Source organism: Ochotona princeps, chromosome 10 (assembly GCF_030435755.1).
Source record: "Ochotona princeps isolate mOchPri1 chromosome 10, mOchPri1.hap1, whole genome shotgun sequence".
In the NCBI taxonomy this organism is placed as follows: domain Eukaryota; kingdom Metazoa; phylum Chordata; class Mammalia; order Lagomorpha; family Ochotonidae; genus Ochotona; species Ochotona princeps.
The window spans coordinates 44,574,995-44,594,753 of NC_080841.1; the positions used below are offsets into that span (position 1 = coordinate 44,574,995).

Genomic DNA, 19,759 nt, shown 5'->3' on the forward strand with positions numbered 1-19,759 from the left:
TCTCTCAATCCTCCAATCAGCTTACACGCCTGAGGCAAGCAGTAAAGGGCCAATCACAGGGCACTTCCTGAAACCTGTCTCCAAGAGGAAGTAGGGTCCAGGCTCTCCTTAGGGCAGGGCACAGGTGCAGTGCTCCCAACAACTCCCCCTTTTTGTTTTATTAAGCAAGGGACTGTGCCTGTCTTAGGTGTTCCGAGTCCAGGCTCTCCTTACCCGTCATGGGCAAACCGCGTGGCTAGGAACGTGGTGCCTGTCTTAGGTTGGTAAAGCCTTTTCGGATACTTACCCGTCTCTGACTACCAGTCCAACATGCCTAGCCAGACTTCTGGGGATTCTCTGTTGTGAAGGGCAAGCACAGCTTGCACTAGCAGCCGCTGTTGCTGCTGCTGATGCCATACTCAAAGATGAAGCATCTGCAGACCCCCAAAGAAATAAGATAAGGCCCAGGCCTACTATACCGGCCCATTGGCGTGCAAAGGAAAGACCCTTTAGTATCCAATTTGTCCATTGCTCTACCGTGGCAATCTCTACTTTGGTGCTATTTATAGCGGATAACTCTCTGGGCAAATTCAATGCTCGGGACCCATTGGTGACAATAGAAGGAGTAACACACAATCCAGGTAAATGGAGCTTGTACACATACATAAATAGCATTATAGATAACATCACGACTGCAATTAACTTTAACATCTTCCCATATTCTAGAACTATTACTACTATAATTACAATTTTTTATCACTACCTTATCAATAAATGCAAAATCTGATATATCTGAACATCTACCCCTACTGGTGCACAATACCCAAGCATTCCAGGGCAGGGCAGATACAGATTGAACAGGATTACCATATGTATAATTATATCAAACTGAACATCCTAAGTCCCATACAAATAAACCGTGTAAATTATCAAACTAAACATCTCAAGTCCCATTCAAATAAACTGAAAGGCTTCTAAATAGATTAGCTGCAAGTTGGAAACTGAGAGGACCTCAGATAACATGTCCACCTGTTCTTAAGTCAAGTTCACTCATCAGCTTATGATTAGCAAGCCAGTCCAAACATGTTGGTTAAACTGCTCCTGTGTCTGAAGAACCACAGAGATCTGCCATGCCAGGGTGTACACAGTCATAACCGCCGGTAGCTATTGCTGTTACAGTGGCAGCAGTAACCCCGAAGTCATACTCTGACTGCAGCTGGACTGACAGGTCGTTTTCTTTAACTGTCATCGGTCTGGGAAAATAGGTGGGCACGCACATCACCACAGCCAGCGGGTACTCAGTTGTATTCCAACATTCTGAAAGAAAACAATCTATTCCACAAGTTAAGTGAATCTCTGCCTAACTAGCATTGCTAACAAGAAACACAAACGGATAAAAGCAATTCTGCAACTGGCCTCCAAAAATCATGGACATTGCTGCTTCCACAGCACAAACGGAGGCTTCACCTCAAAAGAATTTGTGGTTATACTCTGCATAGGATTTTAGTAGGAATACTTATGTCCTCTAAATGTACTGTTTTTATCTGTAAAAGAATGGCCACTATTCCTAAGGTTTAACTAGTCAATACAATGCAGGGTGATGGCACAGTAAAATTACTAGTATTAATACTCACCTGAAACAATAATAACTAGCTTGTCCTTTAGGGATCTATATTGATCCCTATTCCCCCTTTCTGTTTATATAGCATAGTTTTAATCTTTTTTTTTTTTTTACGCTTCCACAGCTTTATTGCTTCTCAGCACCATTTTTTAGCCTGTTCATACACTAACTGCTTTACCAAAGGCATTGCTGACTCCACCTCCCCAAAAATTCTAGAGGCAGTTTGAATAAGTCTAGCTACAAAATCAACATAAGGCTCATTGGCTCCTTGAATGACTTTGGAGAGACATCCCTGTAGATCCCCACTGCCTGTTCTAAATTCCACTGGGGGTTTCCTGCAGCAGCATTATGCTGCGCAGTGTCTGAACAAAACTCTTGGTATGCTATCTTCCAGGAAAAAGCATGGGTAGAAATTGAGCTATTTATAAAAAGAGCTCCAGACCCCCAACAGCTGGGGTCACACACCAGACAATCTGATAGTCTGGTTTAAGGAGAAACTGGCAGGAAATATCAGGACCTAAGTGCTTAACAGATACTAATATATAATATATAAAAGCCTAATATACTTGCTTGTCCCGTCGCTCTTCCAATTCAAATGCCATCATCTTGGCCAGTACCCGAGCTTTCAGAAGACTCAGCAGCAGGAGCTTACCGGACAAGCCTCTCAGAAATCCACCTCGAACCATTTTCGTTTTTTGTGAAAATATAGACTGATCCTTGCCTCCAAATGAGGACGGGATCTGGGCCTTGGGTCTGAGGTACCAGGTTGCTTACTCTTATAGGGTTAATATAAAGTGAAAACTGTCAAATAATAGCTTTACTAAACATTTATCCCAAAGGCCTACTTCCTGTTATAAATGAGACAGGAATACAGGTTAATAATAAATGTATCAATGATATAATATACTTTAAAAAATAATTATTAGTAATTTAAATTACATAAATTTAAGAAATCCATGTTAACTAGTAATCTTATTCAAAGTAAATGAATTTGTAGCAAAGGTTTAAAATCACTTAGATATTTTTACAATCCTATCAGAAAGCTCTGGGAGTGTTTGCAGAATTCAGAGCTCAAGGTAACCTGCTTTTGCTGTTGATATGCAAATTATATGTATGCATTAATTTACCTGCTTTTTAAAATGTTTCCTACAGGAAGTTTAAACTTAATTCACAAAAGCTAGAATATTTTCTGACCAACAAACAGACAGTAACACATTATAACAATTTTAAACAATTTATACAGATGACAAACATTAAGACACACATGTGCGCGCACACACACACACAGACACATGCTTTTGGAGACTTAAAAAAATTATTCTCAATTAAACTTAGTAATAGTAGTGTTCTCCAGAAACCAGTAGCTGTAAAATCATCAAGTAAATAGTCTTGAACAAAGACCTTGAGAAAGAAAAGTCACCGTTACGAGATCTTTTCATCATTGCAAACTAAAATTTAAACCTTCACAACTCCATGGATGTATACAACAGTTTGACATGACAGAATTTTACTACATTTGGCAATAATCTTAATCCAATCAACCTGATTAACTGTCTCCACAAAACGGGAGATAAATCCGTTGGCATTCTTGAGGCCTCATAAGAATACCATGGGAAACCCTAGAATTGGAAACTTTTGAATTCTTGGATGCCCCTTTAAGGATGGCTAAAAATATCTGGAAGAAGGTTTTTGTTGTTGTTAGTATAACACATTATAGGTTAGATTTCGTTATTGACATGAAATCATCATTCAAATACCTTTAAAACAAATACAAAATCTTTACCAATTTAAAGCAGTGAGAAGTTTGATAACCAGCCAAAAACACAAGAATTATTTTAAACTCTAAAAATGCTTTATATAAAATAAATACATTAATTTAACTTATACCTTGAAATAATTTAATAGTGAATTACAGTTAACTTCTATAACAAATTATTTGCAATAAAATTTTACATTTTTGAAAACATCACAAATGAAACCTTAAGAATTACAAGAGATGAAATCTTTTTTTTTTTTTTTTCTTGACCTTTTCTTTCTGATCATACTAAAAAGATATTTAAAAGGTAGAAAACAAGGCAACAGAAAACTTAGGGTCAGGTAATGGAGGTCTGAATGAATCAAAAAGCGGCCACCTGTAGTAATATAAGGCCTGACTAACAAAATCAGCATCCCAAGAACTGCTATAAGAGCAAAGCATTTAACCAAGCTTTTAATGGGTGGAGGATCCTCAGAAGACTCACTTCCAGAGGCCTCTTCCTTATCCTCCGAGTTTGACTCTCCTGACTCACTTAACAATCTCTGCAGCAGGTGCTGCATGCGCACCGTGGAGGACAAATTCCCCATTGCTCTAACTTTTCTCTAGTCACTCAACCGTGAACCTTATTGTCGCCAACCGCGAACCTTTTTATTTTTGTTTTTGTTTTTCTTGTCGCTAACCTGCGAACCTGACGTGCACGTCCCCGCCTAGTGCGGCTTCCTGAGCAAAAGACTCAGTTGTAAACTAATTCCCGCTGTAAGCGGCTCCCTGAGCGATCTGCTCAGCTACTTACCTTCCTGGTATTCACCAGCTAACTTCTGTCCGAGTCACGGTACCAGATATCGGTGTCTCCCGTCCCGCGGAAGAAATCACCTGATACTGGAGAGCGTTTCAGAGGCACTTTTATTCCAACCTTCAGTTCCTTCTTTGGGGCAGAAGCCTCTGGCTTATATATCCCTCCTGTCCGTTAAATCCGTTACCCAGAAGCCTTCAGTTAAGTCAGTTAAGTCCGTTATTTCCGTTACACAGAGAACCTCCTCACCCCTCCCCCGAGGCCCCTGGCTATCTCTCAATCCTCCAATCAGCTTACACGCCTGAGGCAAGCAGTAAAGGGCCAATCACAGGGCACTTCCTGAAACCTGTCTCCAAGAGGAAGTAGGGTCCAGGCTCTCCTTAGGGCAGGGCACAGGTGCAGTGCTCCCAACACCTGCAAGCTTGTTTTGACCTTGCAATAAGCAAAGTTGGCCACACAGAAAGGAATAATAAATGTGTTAAGAAGAGTCAAGCTTCCTGAGAACCTAGAATGGTTTCCCACCCAAATCCCTTAACTTCAATTTCATGGTCCTCCTTGGAGATGGACTCCACCATTTCACATCCAACCCTATCTTCATCTGTTCACTTGCAACAGACATCTCTGTTAAGACTGACAGGTCTGAAGTGTTCCACCTGCTGTGGTGTCCACCATCTGAGTTCACCCAAGTCCTAGGCATCCTTTTGGCTTCTTTCAAGCATCAGTTTCTCTTCGAGACCTGCACTTGGTCTAGCCTGTGTGTTCAACCATGCAGACTTAAGTAAATGTTTACTTCACAAAACTGAAAATATGGGAATGCGAACACCATACATCATTCTCTCAAAGAGCTCACAGCCTATTTGAGGAAATAGGCAAACACTTTAAAAACACTAACAGGAACTATAGTGTAGTGTGTGTGTGTGTGTGTGTTCATACACTAGAAAGTACAGATAATAACTAATTTATTTTGGGGTAAAACTGACTTTTGTGCTTTTTGTGATTAATTTATTTTTGAAAGATTTATTTATTTGAAGGGGAGATTGACAGGAGAGAAAGCGAGATTGTTAATTTGTTGGCTCATTCCTGAAATGACTGCAATGGTCAAGATTGGTCTAGACCAAAGCCAGGAGCTCAGAGCTCCATCTGGACACATATGCAGGAAGCTGCATTGGAAGCAGGGCAGTTGAGACACAAACTGGCACTCTGATATGGAGTGCTGACATTGCAAATGGCAACTTTGCTCAGTGAAACATTATACCAGCCCCTGTGATTGGCTGACTGATTCTATTTAGGCATTTATTATGCAGAGAAGTTCGAAGTTTCTAGATATTCTCAACCTTTACTATCCAGCTTCAAAGAACCAGCAAGGAAAGGCAGTTGAAATAAAAACCTTTATTTTTGCTTTTATTTCTTTGATTTTCCTTCTTTCTTTTCTTTTGTTTTCTTTCGTTCTTTCTCTCATCCTTTAAGGCATAGGGAAAAGAATAGGCAGAGAGAGAGAGAGAGAGAGAGAGAGAGAGATCTTCCATCTGCCGATTCACTCACTGTCTAAATGGCCACAACAGCCAGACTGGGCCAGGCTGAAGCCAAGAGCCAAGAGCCAGAAGCACCATTGGCACAGGGACCCAAGTATTTGAGCCATCCTCCACTGCTTTTCCCCGGTGGATTAACAGGGAGCTGAATTGGAAGTGGAGCAGCTGGGACTCAAACCAGGGCTTATATGGATGGCAGTGCTGCAAATAGCAGCTTTACTCACTATGCCATAGCTCTGGCCCCTCCACTGTGTCTTTGCCTCCTTTGTCAAAGGAAGACATGAGTGACAGCAGTAACTGTTCAGGTTGTAGGATAGGGATAGATAGAAACTGGGAGCTGAGCTGGGCTTGGGAACAGAAGAGGGAAACAGCTCAGTCTCACTCTTGACGTGGAAACCTTCAGGGACTGTCTGCAATGTTTGCTCTGAAACATTTTTTTCATAACATCAGATACCTGCAAATGAATATGAACAAATTAGCAAATATGAGATTGTAAGAACATTTGATGTTTTGAATTTCCTATAATAATACTATGCTCAGTAAGGAATTATCTATTATTACTAACCTGATTTTTAGATCTTTATGAATCAGTAGGACAGTTACCTTTGGAATCCTGTCCTCTACATGCTCATTGGCCCCTGTGACCAGAAATGGTGAGAAGAAATGAGCCACCTCCATAATTCATGATAAGAAATGTTCCTTATCTTTAAATTGTGGAAGAACAGCATTGCAGCCAAGAGAGGAAATGTGGTTTAGTGGTCAGAGCTCAGGAAGTTAGGGAGGCTTATTGTCGTTCATGTTCAACATGAACTTCTTGTCCGCCTTGCTTCATTCCTATCAATTGAGAATAGAAACAATCAGTGAGTGAGACCAGTTGATCTGCCCGGGGCTAAATACTTCCAACGTTTTAAATTCAAATCTCATGAAGTCTCCTAAGACAGAGCTTTCTTTTCACTTTGATCTTGTAATTGGCTGTGGCATTTAAAAATAACTCTCCTTTTTCATTGATTTTCTACAGTCAGACAAATATCCCATTCAAGATACAGGACTCCCTAAAGGTATGTACAGTTAATATAATTACTTGAACTTGTGGTTATGTTAGTGTCTCAAAGCACTATTCCAAGTCATTTTTCGTTCTTTAAAATTGAGAAACGTGCTGATCATTTAGCTTGTGAATTGTCACATGATTATCTCAGAAATGAATGTTCTTGTTAAATTGTCTGTGAAATTTTTTGCCATTTCATAACAAAGTGTATATTCCATTCTTATGATATTTTTAATATGCAGAAAATAAAGGTAGGCAGAGGCTCTGGGTTGTAAATAAAAGAAACCTGACACAAATCTGTTTAAAAGTTGGGGGAGCTGGGCCCAGCACGGCAGCCTAGAGGCTAAAGTCCTGCAAACACTGGGACCCCTTATGGGAGCTGGTTCTAATCCCAACAACCCCATTTCCCATCCAGCTCCCTGCTTGTGGCCTGGGAAAGCAGTTGAGGACGGCCCAAGGCTTTGGGTCATTGCATCCACATGGGAGACCCAGAAGAGGCTCTGGGCTCCTGGCTTCAGATTGGCGCAGCTTCAGCCATTATGGCTGCTTGGGAGTGAATCATCGGATGGAAGATATTTCTCTCTGTCTCTCCTCTTCTCTATGTATCTGATTTTCCAATAAAAAAAAAATCTTTTTTTTTAGAGATTTATTTTTTTTTATTGCAAAATCATCCATTGAGGATGAACCAATGGATGGAAGGTCTTCTGTCTATCTGCCTTTCCAATAAAAATGATAAATATAAAAAAATACTTGGGGAACCATGATTTAGGGACCATTTAAATGATGCTCTTGTTCTGAACCGTTCTGCCCCGTGGCTCTGTCTGCCTTCCTGTGTGTTCGTTGCATTCTCAGGCATTGAAGGTCTCCAGCACCTCCAGCTTCATCTGGTGCTGCTCAGGACAACGGAAAAAGAGGGAGCATTTCCTCCCACACCAATAACGCAATTTTAGGGAGTAAGTCTAACTGGGACAGTTTCAGTCTTATATTCATCCCTGAACCAACTGTTGTGATCTAGAAGGTAGATAATGTTAGCCAGATGAACCTTGAAGTTGGTTGGGGAAGGAACAGAAGTGTTTTGTGTGTGTGTTTTTTTTAAGAGTTATTTTTTATTGGAGAGTCAGATATACAGAGAGAAGGAGAGACAGAGAGGAAGATCTTCCATCTGCTGTTTCACTCTCAAGCGGCTGTAACGACTGGAGCTGCGTCAATCCGAAGCCAGGAGCCCAGAGCCTCTTCTGGGTTTTCCATGTCGGTGCAGGGTCCCAAGGCTTTGGGCCATCCTCAGCTGCTTTCCCAGGTCACAGACAGGGAGCTGGATGGGAAGCGGGGCCGCGGAGATTAGAACCAGTGCCCATATAGGATCCTGGTGCGTTCAAGCCAAAGATTTTAGCCTCTAGGCTACTGGGTTCCAGAAACTTTTTTTTTAAGGTTTATTTATTTTTATTACAGTCAGATATATGGAGAGGAGGATAGAGAGGAAGGTCTTCCGTCCGATGATTCACTCCCCAAGTGAGCTGCAATGGCTAGTGCTGTGCTGATCTGAAGCCAGGAGCCAGGAAACTCCTCCAGGTCTCCCACACAGGTACAGGGTCCCAAATCTTTGGACCATCCTTGACTGCTTTCCCAGGCCACAAGCAGGGAGTTGGATGGGAAGTGGGGCTGCCGGGATTAGAACCAGCATCCATATGGGATCCCGGGGCGTTCAAGGCAAGGACTTTAGCCACTATGCCATGGTGCCAGGCTCCAGAAGTGGTTTTTACCCAACTACAAGGAGTGTTCTATTACTAGACCAGGGAGTAAAGGATACTTTTTCAAGATCAAGAACAAACCAAGAAAACCATTTTTCACAGCCCATAAACTCTTATCTTAGATATGATGCAGACCATACAGGTGGCTAAATTATAGTCTTTCATATTCTCCCCTGTGAAGCAATCTACAAGACTGTGTTCCCTTGTGGAGGCCAAGCTGTTGTTGGTCACAGTGTAGCGTTTACCTAGTACTCTGCTAACAACCCAAGATGGGAGTTAGGGGAGAAACGGGGAGAAGCAGCAGATCTTTAAAAAAAAAAATTTATTCGAAAGTGAGTTACAGAGAGGGAGAAGGAGACATTCTGTTGGTTTACTACCCTACATGTCTGCAGTGTTTGGGGCTGGGTCAGGCAGATGCCAGGAGCCAGGTGTTTCTTCAGGGTCTCCCACACATGTGTACCGGAACCCAAGCATTTGGGAGGTCCCCCAGTACTTTCCACGTGCATTGACAGGAGGCTAGTTCATTGTTGAACAGCTGGGAATTGCATTGGTGCCCGTCTGGGACGCTGGCACTGCAGGTGATAGCTGAACTGCATATTCAATTGCCACAATGTTGGCCATGAGAGAAGTCAGATCTTACCAGTTTGGAGGTGTCTGGTCACCAGATTTCCTGGTCACCATGATGAGGTAGGTGTACTTAGCATTTCTTAGGTAGTGGCTAATGGTAGGGAGATCCCGATCAGCTCCAGGGTGTGGACAAGTTTAGGGCTCAGCCAAGGTTCTCCTCCCTCCTCTCCCTTTTTTCCCCTCTAAACCCAGACTCTTCTCCCTGCTCCCTCTCTTAACACAATTAGAGTGTTGTTCCTCTTCTTTCCTATGTACACCTCTGGAGTGACAGTGGTACAGGGAAAATAAACCAAGACCAGGATTAAGTCCAGATCCTGGCAGCACTAGGAGAGGTTTCTGCTAAACTCTCTTCTATTGTGTTCTCTCCATGAATGGCCTCAAAGTCTCCCAGATTCTTCAGTCAGAGACTATTTCAGAAGTGGGGAGGGGCAAATCAGGCAATGGACAGATCAGAGGCAGTCCTGGGTAGTCATTGTTAGATTTTGCTGCGCAATGAAGAATCAGCAGGAGAGCTTGTTGAGAATGTAGACTCTGAGCCCAGCATGGTGACCCAGTGGCTAAATCCTTGCTTTGCATACTCCAGGATCCCATGTAGGCACTGGTTCATGTCCCAGCTGCTCCCCTTTCCATCCAGCTCCCTGCTTGTGACCTGGGAAGGCAGTGGATGTTGCGCCAAACCCTTGGGATCCTGCACCCGCATGAGAGACCCAGAGGAGGCTTCTGGCATCGGAACAGTTCCACCCCGGCCATTGTGGGCACTTGGGAAGTGGGCCAGCTGAAAGACAATCTTTCCCTGTCTGTCCCCTTCTTTCTGTGGATTTGACTTTCCAATAAAAAGAGAAGAATGAAAGAATGAAAGAAAGAAAGAAAGAAAGAAAGAAAGAAAGAAAGAGAAGAGAAGAGAAGAGAAGAGAAGAGAAGAGAAGAGAAGAGAAAAGAAAAGAAAAGAAAAGAAAAGAAAAGAAAAGAAAAGAAAAGAAAAGAAAATGCATATTCTTTGTCCCACTTTCCCCCAAATTCGGATTTGGTGGATCTCAGACAGAACCCATAAATCCGTGTGCCTCAGCTTTAGAGCCTGCCTAAAAAGCCGCAAGGACTAACTTCAGCCTAGCAGCTGAGTGACTTCAGCAGGTGACTGCAGGTCTCAGGGTCTCCATCCCTCAGATGGGCAGTGGGGTTAGGGCAAGGTTACCATCTACCTCTCAGTTACTAATAAATCAGCAGAAGAACCTAGGACAGTACTTGGCATACTTGTACAAGCAGGCAGAGATGGAAGGAAATGGCCAAAGATGTGGGGAAAAAAAAAATAGAGGGAAGGTTGTTAGACGTTTTCACACAGAGTGACCAAAGAGTAAGGCTCTTAAAAAGACCATGCTGCAGTACCCTGGCAGTGCAGTCCGGTAGAATCTATCTTAAGATCTTTCTTTTATCACCCTTGAATCTGATTTCCTGTTTTGAAAGGAAAAGATTGTTACCTAGCAGCTGGGTATTACAATTACAGTATGTTGGCTTTCTCCTAAAATCTGTTCTTTCCAAAGCTTTAACTAAATTTCTGATGTGTTTACAAATATCATGGCTGGAAAACCGTATCTTAGGCCCCCTTATCTTTATCCGTGGTAGCTAGTGTTACTAAGTGCATAATATTTTATCTGCAAATTGATACATCATTTTACATTTGAATGATCTATGATCAGGAGTTTTAAGGAGTACTCCAGCATTAGCATTCAATCATATAGCAATGTAATGTCAGCTAGCATTTTTCCTTAGCATCTCTAATACAATTACTAGCATTATTAGATGCTTATAGTCATTTTCCCATTTGTTTTTAGCGGAAGAAAATCCAAATGGATTCATAAGGAAACTAATTTATAGACTTAAAAGTGAATTCAGTACTTAGATTAAATACAGATTTGAAGTGAATTTGAGGGGAACTTTTAAAATGAATCATTTGAAATTAGCCTTAACAATTTCCTTATGTTAAATAGTTCTCAACATTTGTATTCTTTGTGGTTGGCATTATGGCACAGCAAGTTAAGCTGCCATTTCTCTGACTTTCAAAAGAAATGAATAAATATTTCAAAAACTAAATTTTTTTAACAGAAATGGTTTTTAACAGATTATTTTGAAATACAGAGTTATAGTTGGGGGGGGGGGGCGGGGAGAGCAGAAAGAGAGGAGGAGAAACAGAGATGTCTTCCATTTGCTGATTCACTCCTCTTAGGGCCATTATGACTAGAGCTCAGTCAAGCTGAAACCAAGAGCCAGGCGCTTCATCCAAGTTTTCCACATGCATGGGAGGGACCAAATACTTGGGCCATCTTTCATTGCTTTTCTCAGGCCTTTAGCGGGAAGCTGGATCAGAAGGGGAGCAGCTGAAATTTCAGCGGGTGCCCATATAGGATTGTTGATGTTGCGGGTGGTGGCTTTACATGCTGTGCCACAATGCCAGACCCAGACTGTTATTGAGGGAGGAATCCCATTATCTTAGGGCAACATTCAAACATGTGGCATCCAGTTACACTGGGGTGAAGAAATCAGTAGCAGCTTTTGAGTCACCTACATTCATATCCCAATGTAGGGCGGTGCACACAGTATAAGATCATAGTTGTACTTGAAGACAAAGTGAATAGCCAGGGGTTGTGGAGGCAAACTTTGTAGAATCAAAAAGGTTGAGTGTCCCTCGATCCCCTTACCTGAGAACAGGATATGGTTGGTTGGTTTGAAACTGAAACCTTACACTCAAAGCTAAGCAGGATTTTGCTTTTTCCTGAATCAGAAACTTGACTCAGCTAGAGGAGCTTATCTTCCCAAAGAGTGGTTTGGCAATCCAAGGCCCTCCAGATTTTACTTGGTGTCCAGGCTGCCTAAATTTAGGTCTGACTCCACAAAGTGTGTTTTCTTCATCAAATTTTGTGTGTTTTCTTTTCAATCTCTAGCTGAGGAGTGTGATACAGTTCTTCTGAACTGCCCGGCAAGCTCTGATGAGCAGCATCAGGTAAGAATGATTCCAATTATTTGTTGACTCTTAGGCCCATGATAATCCACCAACACAATATTTATAGATAATCTTATACAGGTTAAAAGAATGAAAATACAGGATTTCTAGATATTAAAATAAATTTGAAGATAATTTTGTAAGTAACTCCTTCTAATAAGTGTTACAGCTTTACTCCATAGTTTGACATATTCATTTGTTGAGTAAGACCAGAAAAGTCAATGCTAGTTAGAAGGTCATATTCTCTCTTGTGTGATTTATGGCTTTTTTGATGCTGGAACAGGGTAGAGAAAAATTTGTTTTAAAATGCAACAGAACTGGGCCATACATGTTTCTCTGGTGGTTTGTAAAACTCTTGCTTTTTTCAGATACCACAAGTTGAACTTCCAAATGTTTTTACCCCAAAACCAAATGTTTGTTGTGTTTTATTATAAAAGGTTTACCATTTTTATAGATCAAACCGTGCAAAAAACTAACCCCCAAACTTGTTATTCCACTGTTTATCTTTTGATGTCCATCCTTTTAGAATCTTTTTTTGGGTCATTCTGTGCTTCCGATGACTTCTTGTATTGTCCAGTCCATTTCTGCTCTCAGAGCCCATTAGCAACACTGCACAGTACATTACATCTGCTCAACTGTTTGCCAAGCTTTAACCAACTCAGGAAAAGCAAGTCTTGTCTCAAGTTTGGCTGGTTTGTACCTGTTCCTGCCACCATCTCAAGTTAGTTTTTAACAAGTTTTGTTTAGTTTTATTTTGAAAACATCGGTCTGTAGTCAATATTTAATAATAAAGCAGTTAGACACGGTTGATGAAGTAGCTAGTTATGGTAAGGCATACCTCTCTTGAAAATGTCAACGGTGATTTTGTTTGGGTGGAGGGTGAAACAGATGTTCAGTCATGAGTTTGAGTATCAGATTTTCTGTGAACCTCACCATTACCATTATCCTTCTGGTTAAAATCTGATTGTTGACGTCTGCAATGACTAAATGGAAATATTTTAATGAACTGAAAATATAAACTTTTCTTTGTTTACTTATCTATTTGAGAGAGAATAGATGAATATATAGAGAGAGTTTCCACCCACTGGTTCACTCTCTAGATGGCCATAGTGGCTGGGGCTGGGCCAGTCCAAAGCCAGGAGCCAGAAGCTTCTCCCAGGTTTCATGTGGGTGGCAGGAGTCCAAGGCCTTAGACTATATTCTACTGTTTTCCCAGGGTCATTATCAGGGAGCTGGATTGTCAGCGCTACATGCCAAGGCTTCATCTGATATGCCACAATGCTGCTTGTCCCAATAAACTTTTCTCTTCTTGGATTCCTTAATTTTTTTTTAACAAAGTTTCATTTCCATAAGCCTGGCACAGTGGCTCACTTAACCAATCCTCTCTTTGCAAGTGCTGTGATCCCATAGGGTTTCCGGTACATGTCCTGGATGCTTGACCTCCAATTCAGCTTCCTACTTATGGCCTGGGAAAGCAGCAGAAGATGGCTCAAAACCTTGAGACCCTTTTCCCTCTGAGTCTGCCATGTGGTGCAGGAAGTCAGTATGGAGAGTGCTAAGAGAACTGAAAATTGACCTGCCGTATGACCCAGTTATCCTACTTCTGGGAGTATATCCAAAGAAAATGAACTCTCCATATGAGAAAGGGAGCTGTAATCCTGTAGTTACAGCAGCATAATCTACAATAGCAAGACATAAGAACAACCCAGATGCCTGTCAAAAGAGGAGTGAATGAAGAAGCTGTGGTAAATCTGCTCCATGGAATACTACTCAGCCATTAAAAATAATGAAATTATAACATTTGCAACAAAATGGTCCCAATTAGAGACCATTAAGCTCAGTGAAATCAGTCAATCTCAAAAGGACAAATATCGTATGTTCTCTCTGATATAAGGCAACCTTCATGCAAAATACAAAATCAATTGATGTATAGGTAAATATGCAGGTGCATATAGTCATCTAGAGGAACTGTGTAATAGAGACTATCGTATGAGATGTGACGATACACTGCAGTTTGCATCACTACTCCAGAAACAAAGATGGACTCCCAACAAAATTGTTAAATATCTCTAGATAATAGGGTGCTGGATTTTCTGCCATTGTCCATACCTACAATGTCAGGATACACTTAAATAGCAGATTAATGGACTTATGACTGTTTTTGAAGGACTATATTATTGTAATAAAATGCCTATTATGTAATAAAATAGGGAAAATCATTGGGTTGGGGGAAGAGAAATCCCTGAGCCTTTGGAACTGTATCATAAAAATAAATAAATAGATCAATTAAAAAATAAATGAAGTAATAAAGGCTGAACAAAGGCAACAAATATTAGAGATAAAATATATGTTAGGACAGTGTTCAGCATTTTTCTCAACTTAAGTATTATAAGTAAAGACTTCCCTGAAAAAATGGAATTAGATTTATCAGTTACAAAAAGGCGACTTACTGAGATTTTTAAAGTTCTATTTTAAAACAAAACGTCTTATATTTCTGTAAAATGCAGCTCTGTAAGCCAGCAACCTCAGTTGATTATTTCTTTGTATACTTTATCAGATTGTTCTAACTGCTAGATACCCAGAAGGATTCTTTGAGACCAACTTGGAACCTAGAACAAAGAAAACTCATTAGGGATGGTCTGTTTGAAAAACCAAAGAACCTACAAAACCTTACACCAGTTTCTTCAGTTGACATTAAAAGAAAGTTAGAAATATATTATTGGAAATATTTTAGTTTTTTAGTGATTTTTGCCATTTCAAAACTAAATTTCATACCCACAGCTTAATTTCAGCTGCTTTTTTGTTTTGACTCACTCACAGGAGGAAGGTTGTGGCATTCTAGTGTCAAAAATGAAAGTGTGGCTCAGGCAAAATTTTATAAAAGATTCTCCATTTTATCATTCATTTAAAATAAATACTCCCTCTTCTGGAGCTATCCCTAATCCTACAATTTGTTGTAAGCAATGTTAAATGAATATATGCTGTGTGACCAGTTTTGGACTGGGTATCAGACCAAAAAAAAAAAAAAAAGGTGGGATGGGATGAGAAAGAGGAGGCTTCAGGGAGCACTTACAGACCCATTGGCAAAGCAGTGCACACGAAATTAGTTTCTAGCATGTGGGCATGGTTCATGTGTTTAAACAGTTTTCCACGATACTTACATTAAGACGCATTTCCTATGACTGTTGTCAAGGAGTGCGGCTTTAACTACTTTAATTACGTAAACAAGCATATGCAAATCAGGAGAAAGCAAAATTTATTCCACTTTGTAGCCAAGAATCCATGCTCAAAAGAATCTGAAGTAATACTAAAAATATAGGAAATGCCAAATATTAGAATGTCAATTGGAGTTAGAAAAACATAGAAAAGGTCCATTGTGGTGAACTAGTGGCTAAAGTCCTCACCTTGCACATACCGGGATCCCATGTGGGTGCAAGTTCTAATCCTGGCAGCCTTGCTTCCCATCTAACTCACTGCTTGTGGCCTGGGAAAGCAGTCAAGGACGATCCAAGGCTTTGAGACCCTGCACCCATGTGGGAGACCCAGAACAGGCTCCAGGTTCCTGGCTTCAGATTGCTGCAGCTCTGGCCATTGCAGCTGCTTGGGGAGTGAATCAACGAACGGAAGCTCTTCCTCTCTGTCTCTCCTTTTTTCTGTATATCTGCCTTTCCAATAAAAATAAAATAAATATTTTTTTAAAGAAATGCATGGAAAGAATAAGATTTTCCTCTGTGTTGTTTTTGGATTTACAAAAGCAGTTTCTTTTAGCAGTCATCTTAGTTGAATGGCTCATTTATTTAGTTGTGACAAAAGCATCATCCAAATGTAAGATAAATGTAGGGTATATGGGAACTCTGTGACCTCTTCTGAAGTTTTTCTAAATCTGAAAGTTTTCTAAAATAAGATGTTTATCTAAAATAATCACACTAAATAAAATTTAAGATCTAGAAAAATAGAAAAATGTATCCACAATTCCACCACTTTTTTTTAATGACTTACTTATTTTTATTGGAAAAACAGATCAAATTTACAGAAGGAATGAGAGACAGAAAGATCTTTCTTTTGTTGGCTCTCTTCCCAAATGACCACAACAGCCAGAGCTGAGCAGATGCAAAGCCCAGAGCCAGGAGCCTCCCCCAGGTCTCCCACATGGGTGCAGGGTACCAAGGCTTTGAGCCATCCTCTACAGCTTTCCCAGGCCACAGGCAGGGAGCTGGATGGGAAGTGCAGCAGCTGGGATGTGACCCTATGTTCATATGGGATCCTGATGCTTGCAGTGTGAGGATTTAGCCATTGAGCCATCATGTGAGGCCCTTAATTCCACCACTTTAATATAAACTATTTTGTCACTTTGATGTCTTCTTTGACAATTTATATGCATAATTATAAAAACTTTGCAAGCAAGTTTATATTTGATATGCTATTGTTTAAATTTAATATTTCATAAGCATGTTAGCCAATTTCCTCTTGGATCTTGCCATCTGATTTCTTCCTGGTCATACTGCTGTTGTGGTCACTGGCAACATGATGCTTCTAGGATATGTGTTTGAAAGTCTGTGGGTGGAATGGTGTCAGAAAAGACTCTGGAGAAGGGAGTGTGACTGGGGCGAGAGAGAACACCAGCACCCCCATCTCCTACTTCACTCCCCAGATGCTTGCAACAGCTGGAGTTAGGCCAGCTGGAAGCCAGCAACTGGGAACTCAGTCCTGTCTCCCATGTGGGTGATTGAGACCCAATTAGTTAGCCATCACTGCTGTGTTCTCTCAAGGTCTGCATTAGCAAGAAGCTGTATACAGAAGATGGAACTGGGAATTGAACCCAGCTACTGAGATGTGGGACACAGGTATCTTCACTGGTGTGTTTGCCTCTAGGCTAAATGCCACCCGCAGGAATTTCTTCTCCAAGTCTTCATACATGTGAATCCATCTCTGTGTCTAAATCTCCCCTTATATCATGAAGACTCCTGTTATGTTAATTTAGTGCCCACTCTAGTGACTCTATTTAGAGGTAACCTGAGTATCCATACAAGGACTCTATTTTCAACAGAGTCACATTCTTAAGCCCTAGGGTTTAAGAAGCAATGTGAATGTGTCAGAGATGTGATTCAACCCATAAGAAAATTGGAATGAGAATTATACAACATTTTGAGAGAGAAGGGGAAAACTGAATGTCTGACAAGCCCTGAAACAAAAGGGAAGGGAAGGTTTGATGATCCTACTTGGTGATGGGATCCATGGCAGGACCGCTTCAAAACCAGAAAAACGACTTATCTAGACAAAGGAAAAGTAAACGCATGATCTGGATCAAGCAGACTTCATGTCCTCTTCCATCCTGAGAACTATCTGGTTGGCAGATTATCATTTTTTTGTTTTGTTTTGTTTTAAGATTGGTTTAATTTGTGTTGGAAAGGCAGATCTGATTTACAAGAGGGGCTCGGTACAGTAGCTTAGTGTCTAAATCCTCTCCTTGCATGCCTGGGACACCACATGGGGCACTGGTTCATATCCCAGCTGCTCCACTTCCCATCCAGCACCCTGCTTATGGCCTGGGAAAGCAGCAGAGGATGGCCCAAAGCCTTGGCACCCTGCACACATGTGGGAGACCCGGAAGAAGCTCTTCTTGGCTTTGGATCAGCTCAGCTCTGTTGCTGCCTCTTGGGGCGTGAACCAGTGAATGGAAGGTCTTCCTCTCTGTCTCTCCTTCTTTCTGTGAATCTTTCCAATAAAAATAAATACAAATTTTATCGAGAGAAGGAGAGACAAATATCTTCCATCAACTTGTTCACTCCCTAAATGGCTGCATTGGCCGGAGGTGAGCCTATCCAAAGCCAGGAACCAGGAACTTCTTCTGAGTCTCCCAAGTGGGTATCGGGTCCCAAGGCTTTGAACCATCCTCTGCTGTTTTTCAGGCAACATTAGCAGAGAGCTGGATGGGAGTGGAATAGCCCAGACTGTAATCAGCATCCATATGGGATGCCCATCCTTCAGGTGGATGTTTCACCTGTTATACCAGCCCCTATCAATTCTTTTTTTTTTAATATATTGTGATTTTGTTTTTTCATCCTGAAAGTCATTAGCATACGTATGTTTCTATGTATTTTCCTATGTTATCTTCTAAGAATTTTATAGTTCTGCATTTCATATGTAGGCCTGTTATCCATTGAGGTGTAAGGTATAATTGCAGGCTTTTTATTTTTTCTATTGATCTGTTTGTGTGGTCTTTGACAGTCCTTCACTGTCTTAATCACTGTATCTTTATATTACTTATGTCTTGAAATTGGGTGAAATCAGTATTCAAATTTTCCTTTTTTAATCAGCCATTATGCCTCTTGAATCTTGGCATGAAATTTTATTTTTTCTGTTTTGTCTTCTACTTCTGTTTTTTAAAGTAATTTTTATGATACATTTAAATAGGTTCTGGGATTTCCTTGACCCCCTTCCCAGATCCCCTCCTGCTCACTGATTTTCCCTATATTATGAATAATAGTATAGTTCTTCATAAACAGTCGCAAGTACATCATTCTGCTACTTAAGTTGATCTTGACGTTGTAGGTATGGACAATGGCAGACTCCATCATCCTATTGTCAAGACATATTTAACAGTTTCATTAGGAGTCCCTCTTTGATTTGGGAATAGAGATGCATACTGCATTGTGTCTTCATATTTGGACATGACATTTTCCATTACACAGTTACTATACATCCCCTTAAATGAAAAGCCATAAAACAAAATCAACAACAGGAAGAAAGTAGAAAATTTATAACAACATGAAGTTAAATAACATGCTACCGAATGAGCAATGTGTCACTGAATAAATTAATAAAATAAAATGTTTTTTAAGAAATGAAAAAAAAAATTTTTTTTTAAAGATTTTTATTTATTTTATTACAGCCAGATATACAGAGAGGAGGAGAGACAGAGAGGAAGATCTTCCATCCGATGATTCACTCCCCAAGTGAACCGCAACGGGCCGATGCGCGCCGATCCGAAGCCGGGAACCTGGAACCTCCTCCGGGTCTCCCACGCAGGTGCAGGGTCCCAATGCATTGGGCCGTCCTCAACTACCTTCCCAGGCCACAAGCAGGGAGCTGGGTGGGAAGTGGAGCTGCCGGGATTAGAACCAGCGCCCATATGGGATCCCGGGGCTTTCAAGGCGAGGACTTTAGCCGCTAGGCCACGCCGCCGGGCCCAAGATAATTCGGATCAGCGCGCATCAGCCCTTTGTGGCTCACTTGGGGAGTGAATCACCGGATGGAAGATCTTCCTCTCTGTCTCTTCTCCTCTGTGTATATCTGGCTGTAATAAAATGAATAAATCTTAAAAAAAAATCTGTTATAAAAAAAGAAATGAAAATTTAAAATATGAAAATTCATGAGATGTAGCAAAAACATTATTGAGAGAGACATTTATATATAACATCAAGTGCTTGCAGAAAATAGAACTATCACAAATAAATTACCTAACAATGCATCTCAAGGACTTATTAGAAAAGAAAAAATAAACAGGAAGCAAGAAATGATAAAAACCACTGCAAAAATAAATGGAATTGAAATTTAAAAAACTACAAATTGCAACAAGAAAGAGCCATTTTTTAAAAAGATGAACAAAACAAACTTTTAGCCAGTCTAGCAAGGCAAAGCAAGAGAGAAAAACCATGTAAAATTA

The 19,759-nt window shown here is 40.8% G+C and overlaps 1 protein-coding gene across 3 annotated transcripts in view; it reads left to right on the top strand.

Moving 5' to 3' along the window:
• The window catches only part of EDARADD (EDAR associated via death domain), a 75,094-nt gene that overhangs the window by 18,489 nt on the left and 36,846 nt on the right, over window positions 1–19,759 (top strand). For all 3 annotated transcript variants that reach the window (XM_058669390.1, XM_058669389.1, XM_058669391.1), the window contains exons 3-4: window positions 6,697–6,736; window positions 12,035–12,093. In XM_058669390.1, coding sequence (XP_058525373.1) covers window positions 6,697–6,736; window positions 12,035–12,093 — 99 coding nt within the window. The remainder of the gene's footprint in view (window positions 1–6,696; window positions 6,737–12,034; window positions 12,094–19,759) is intronic.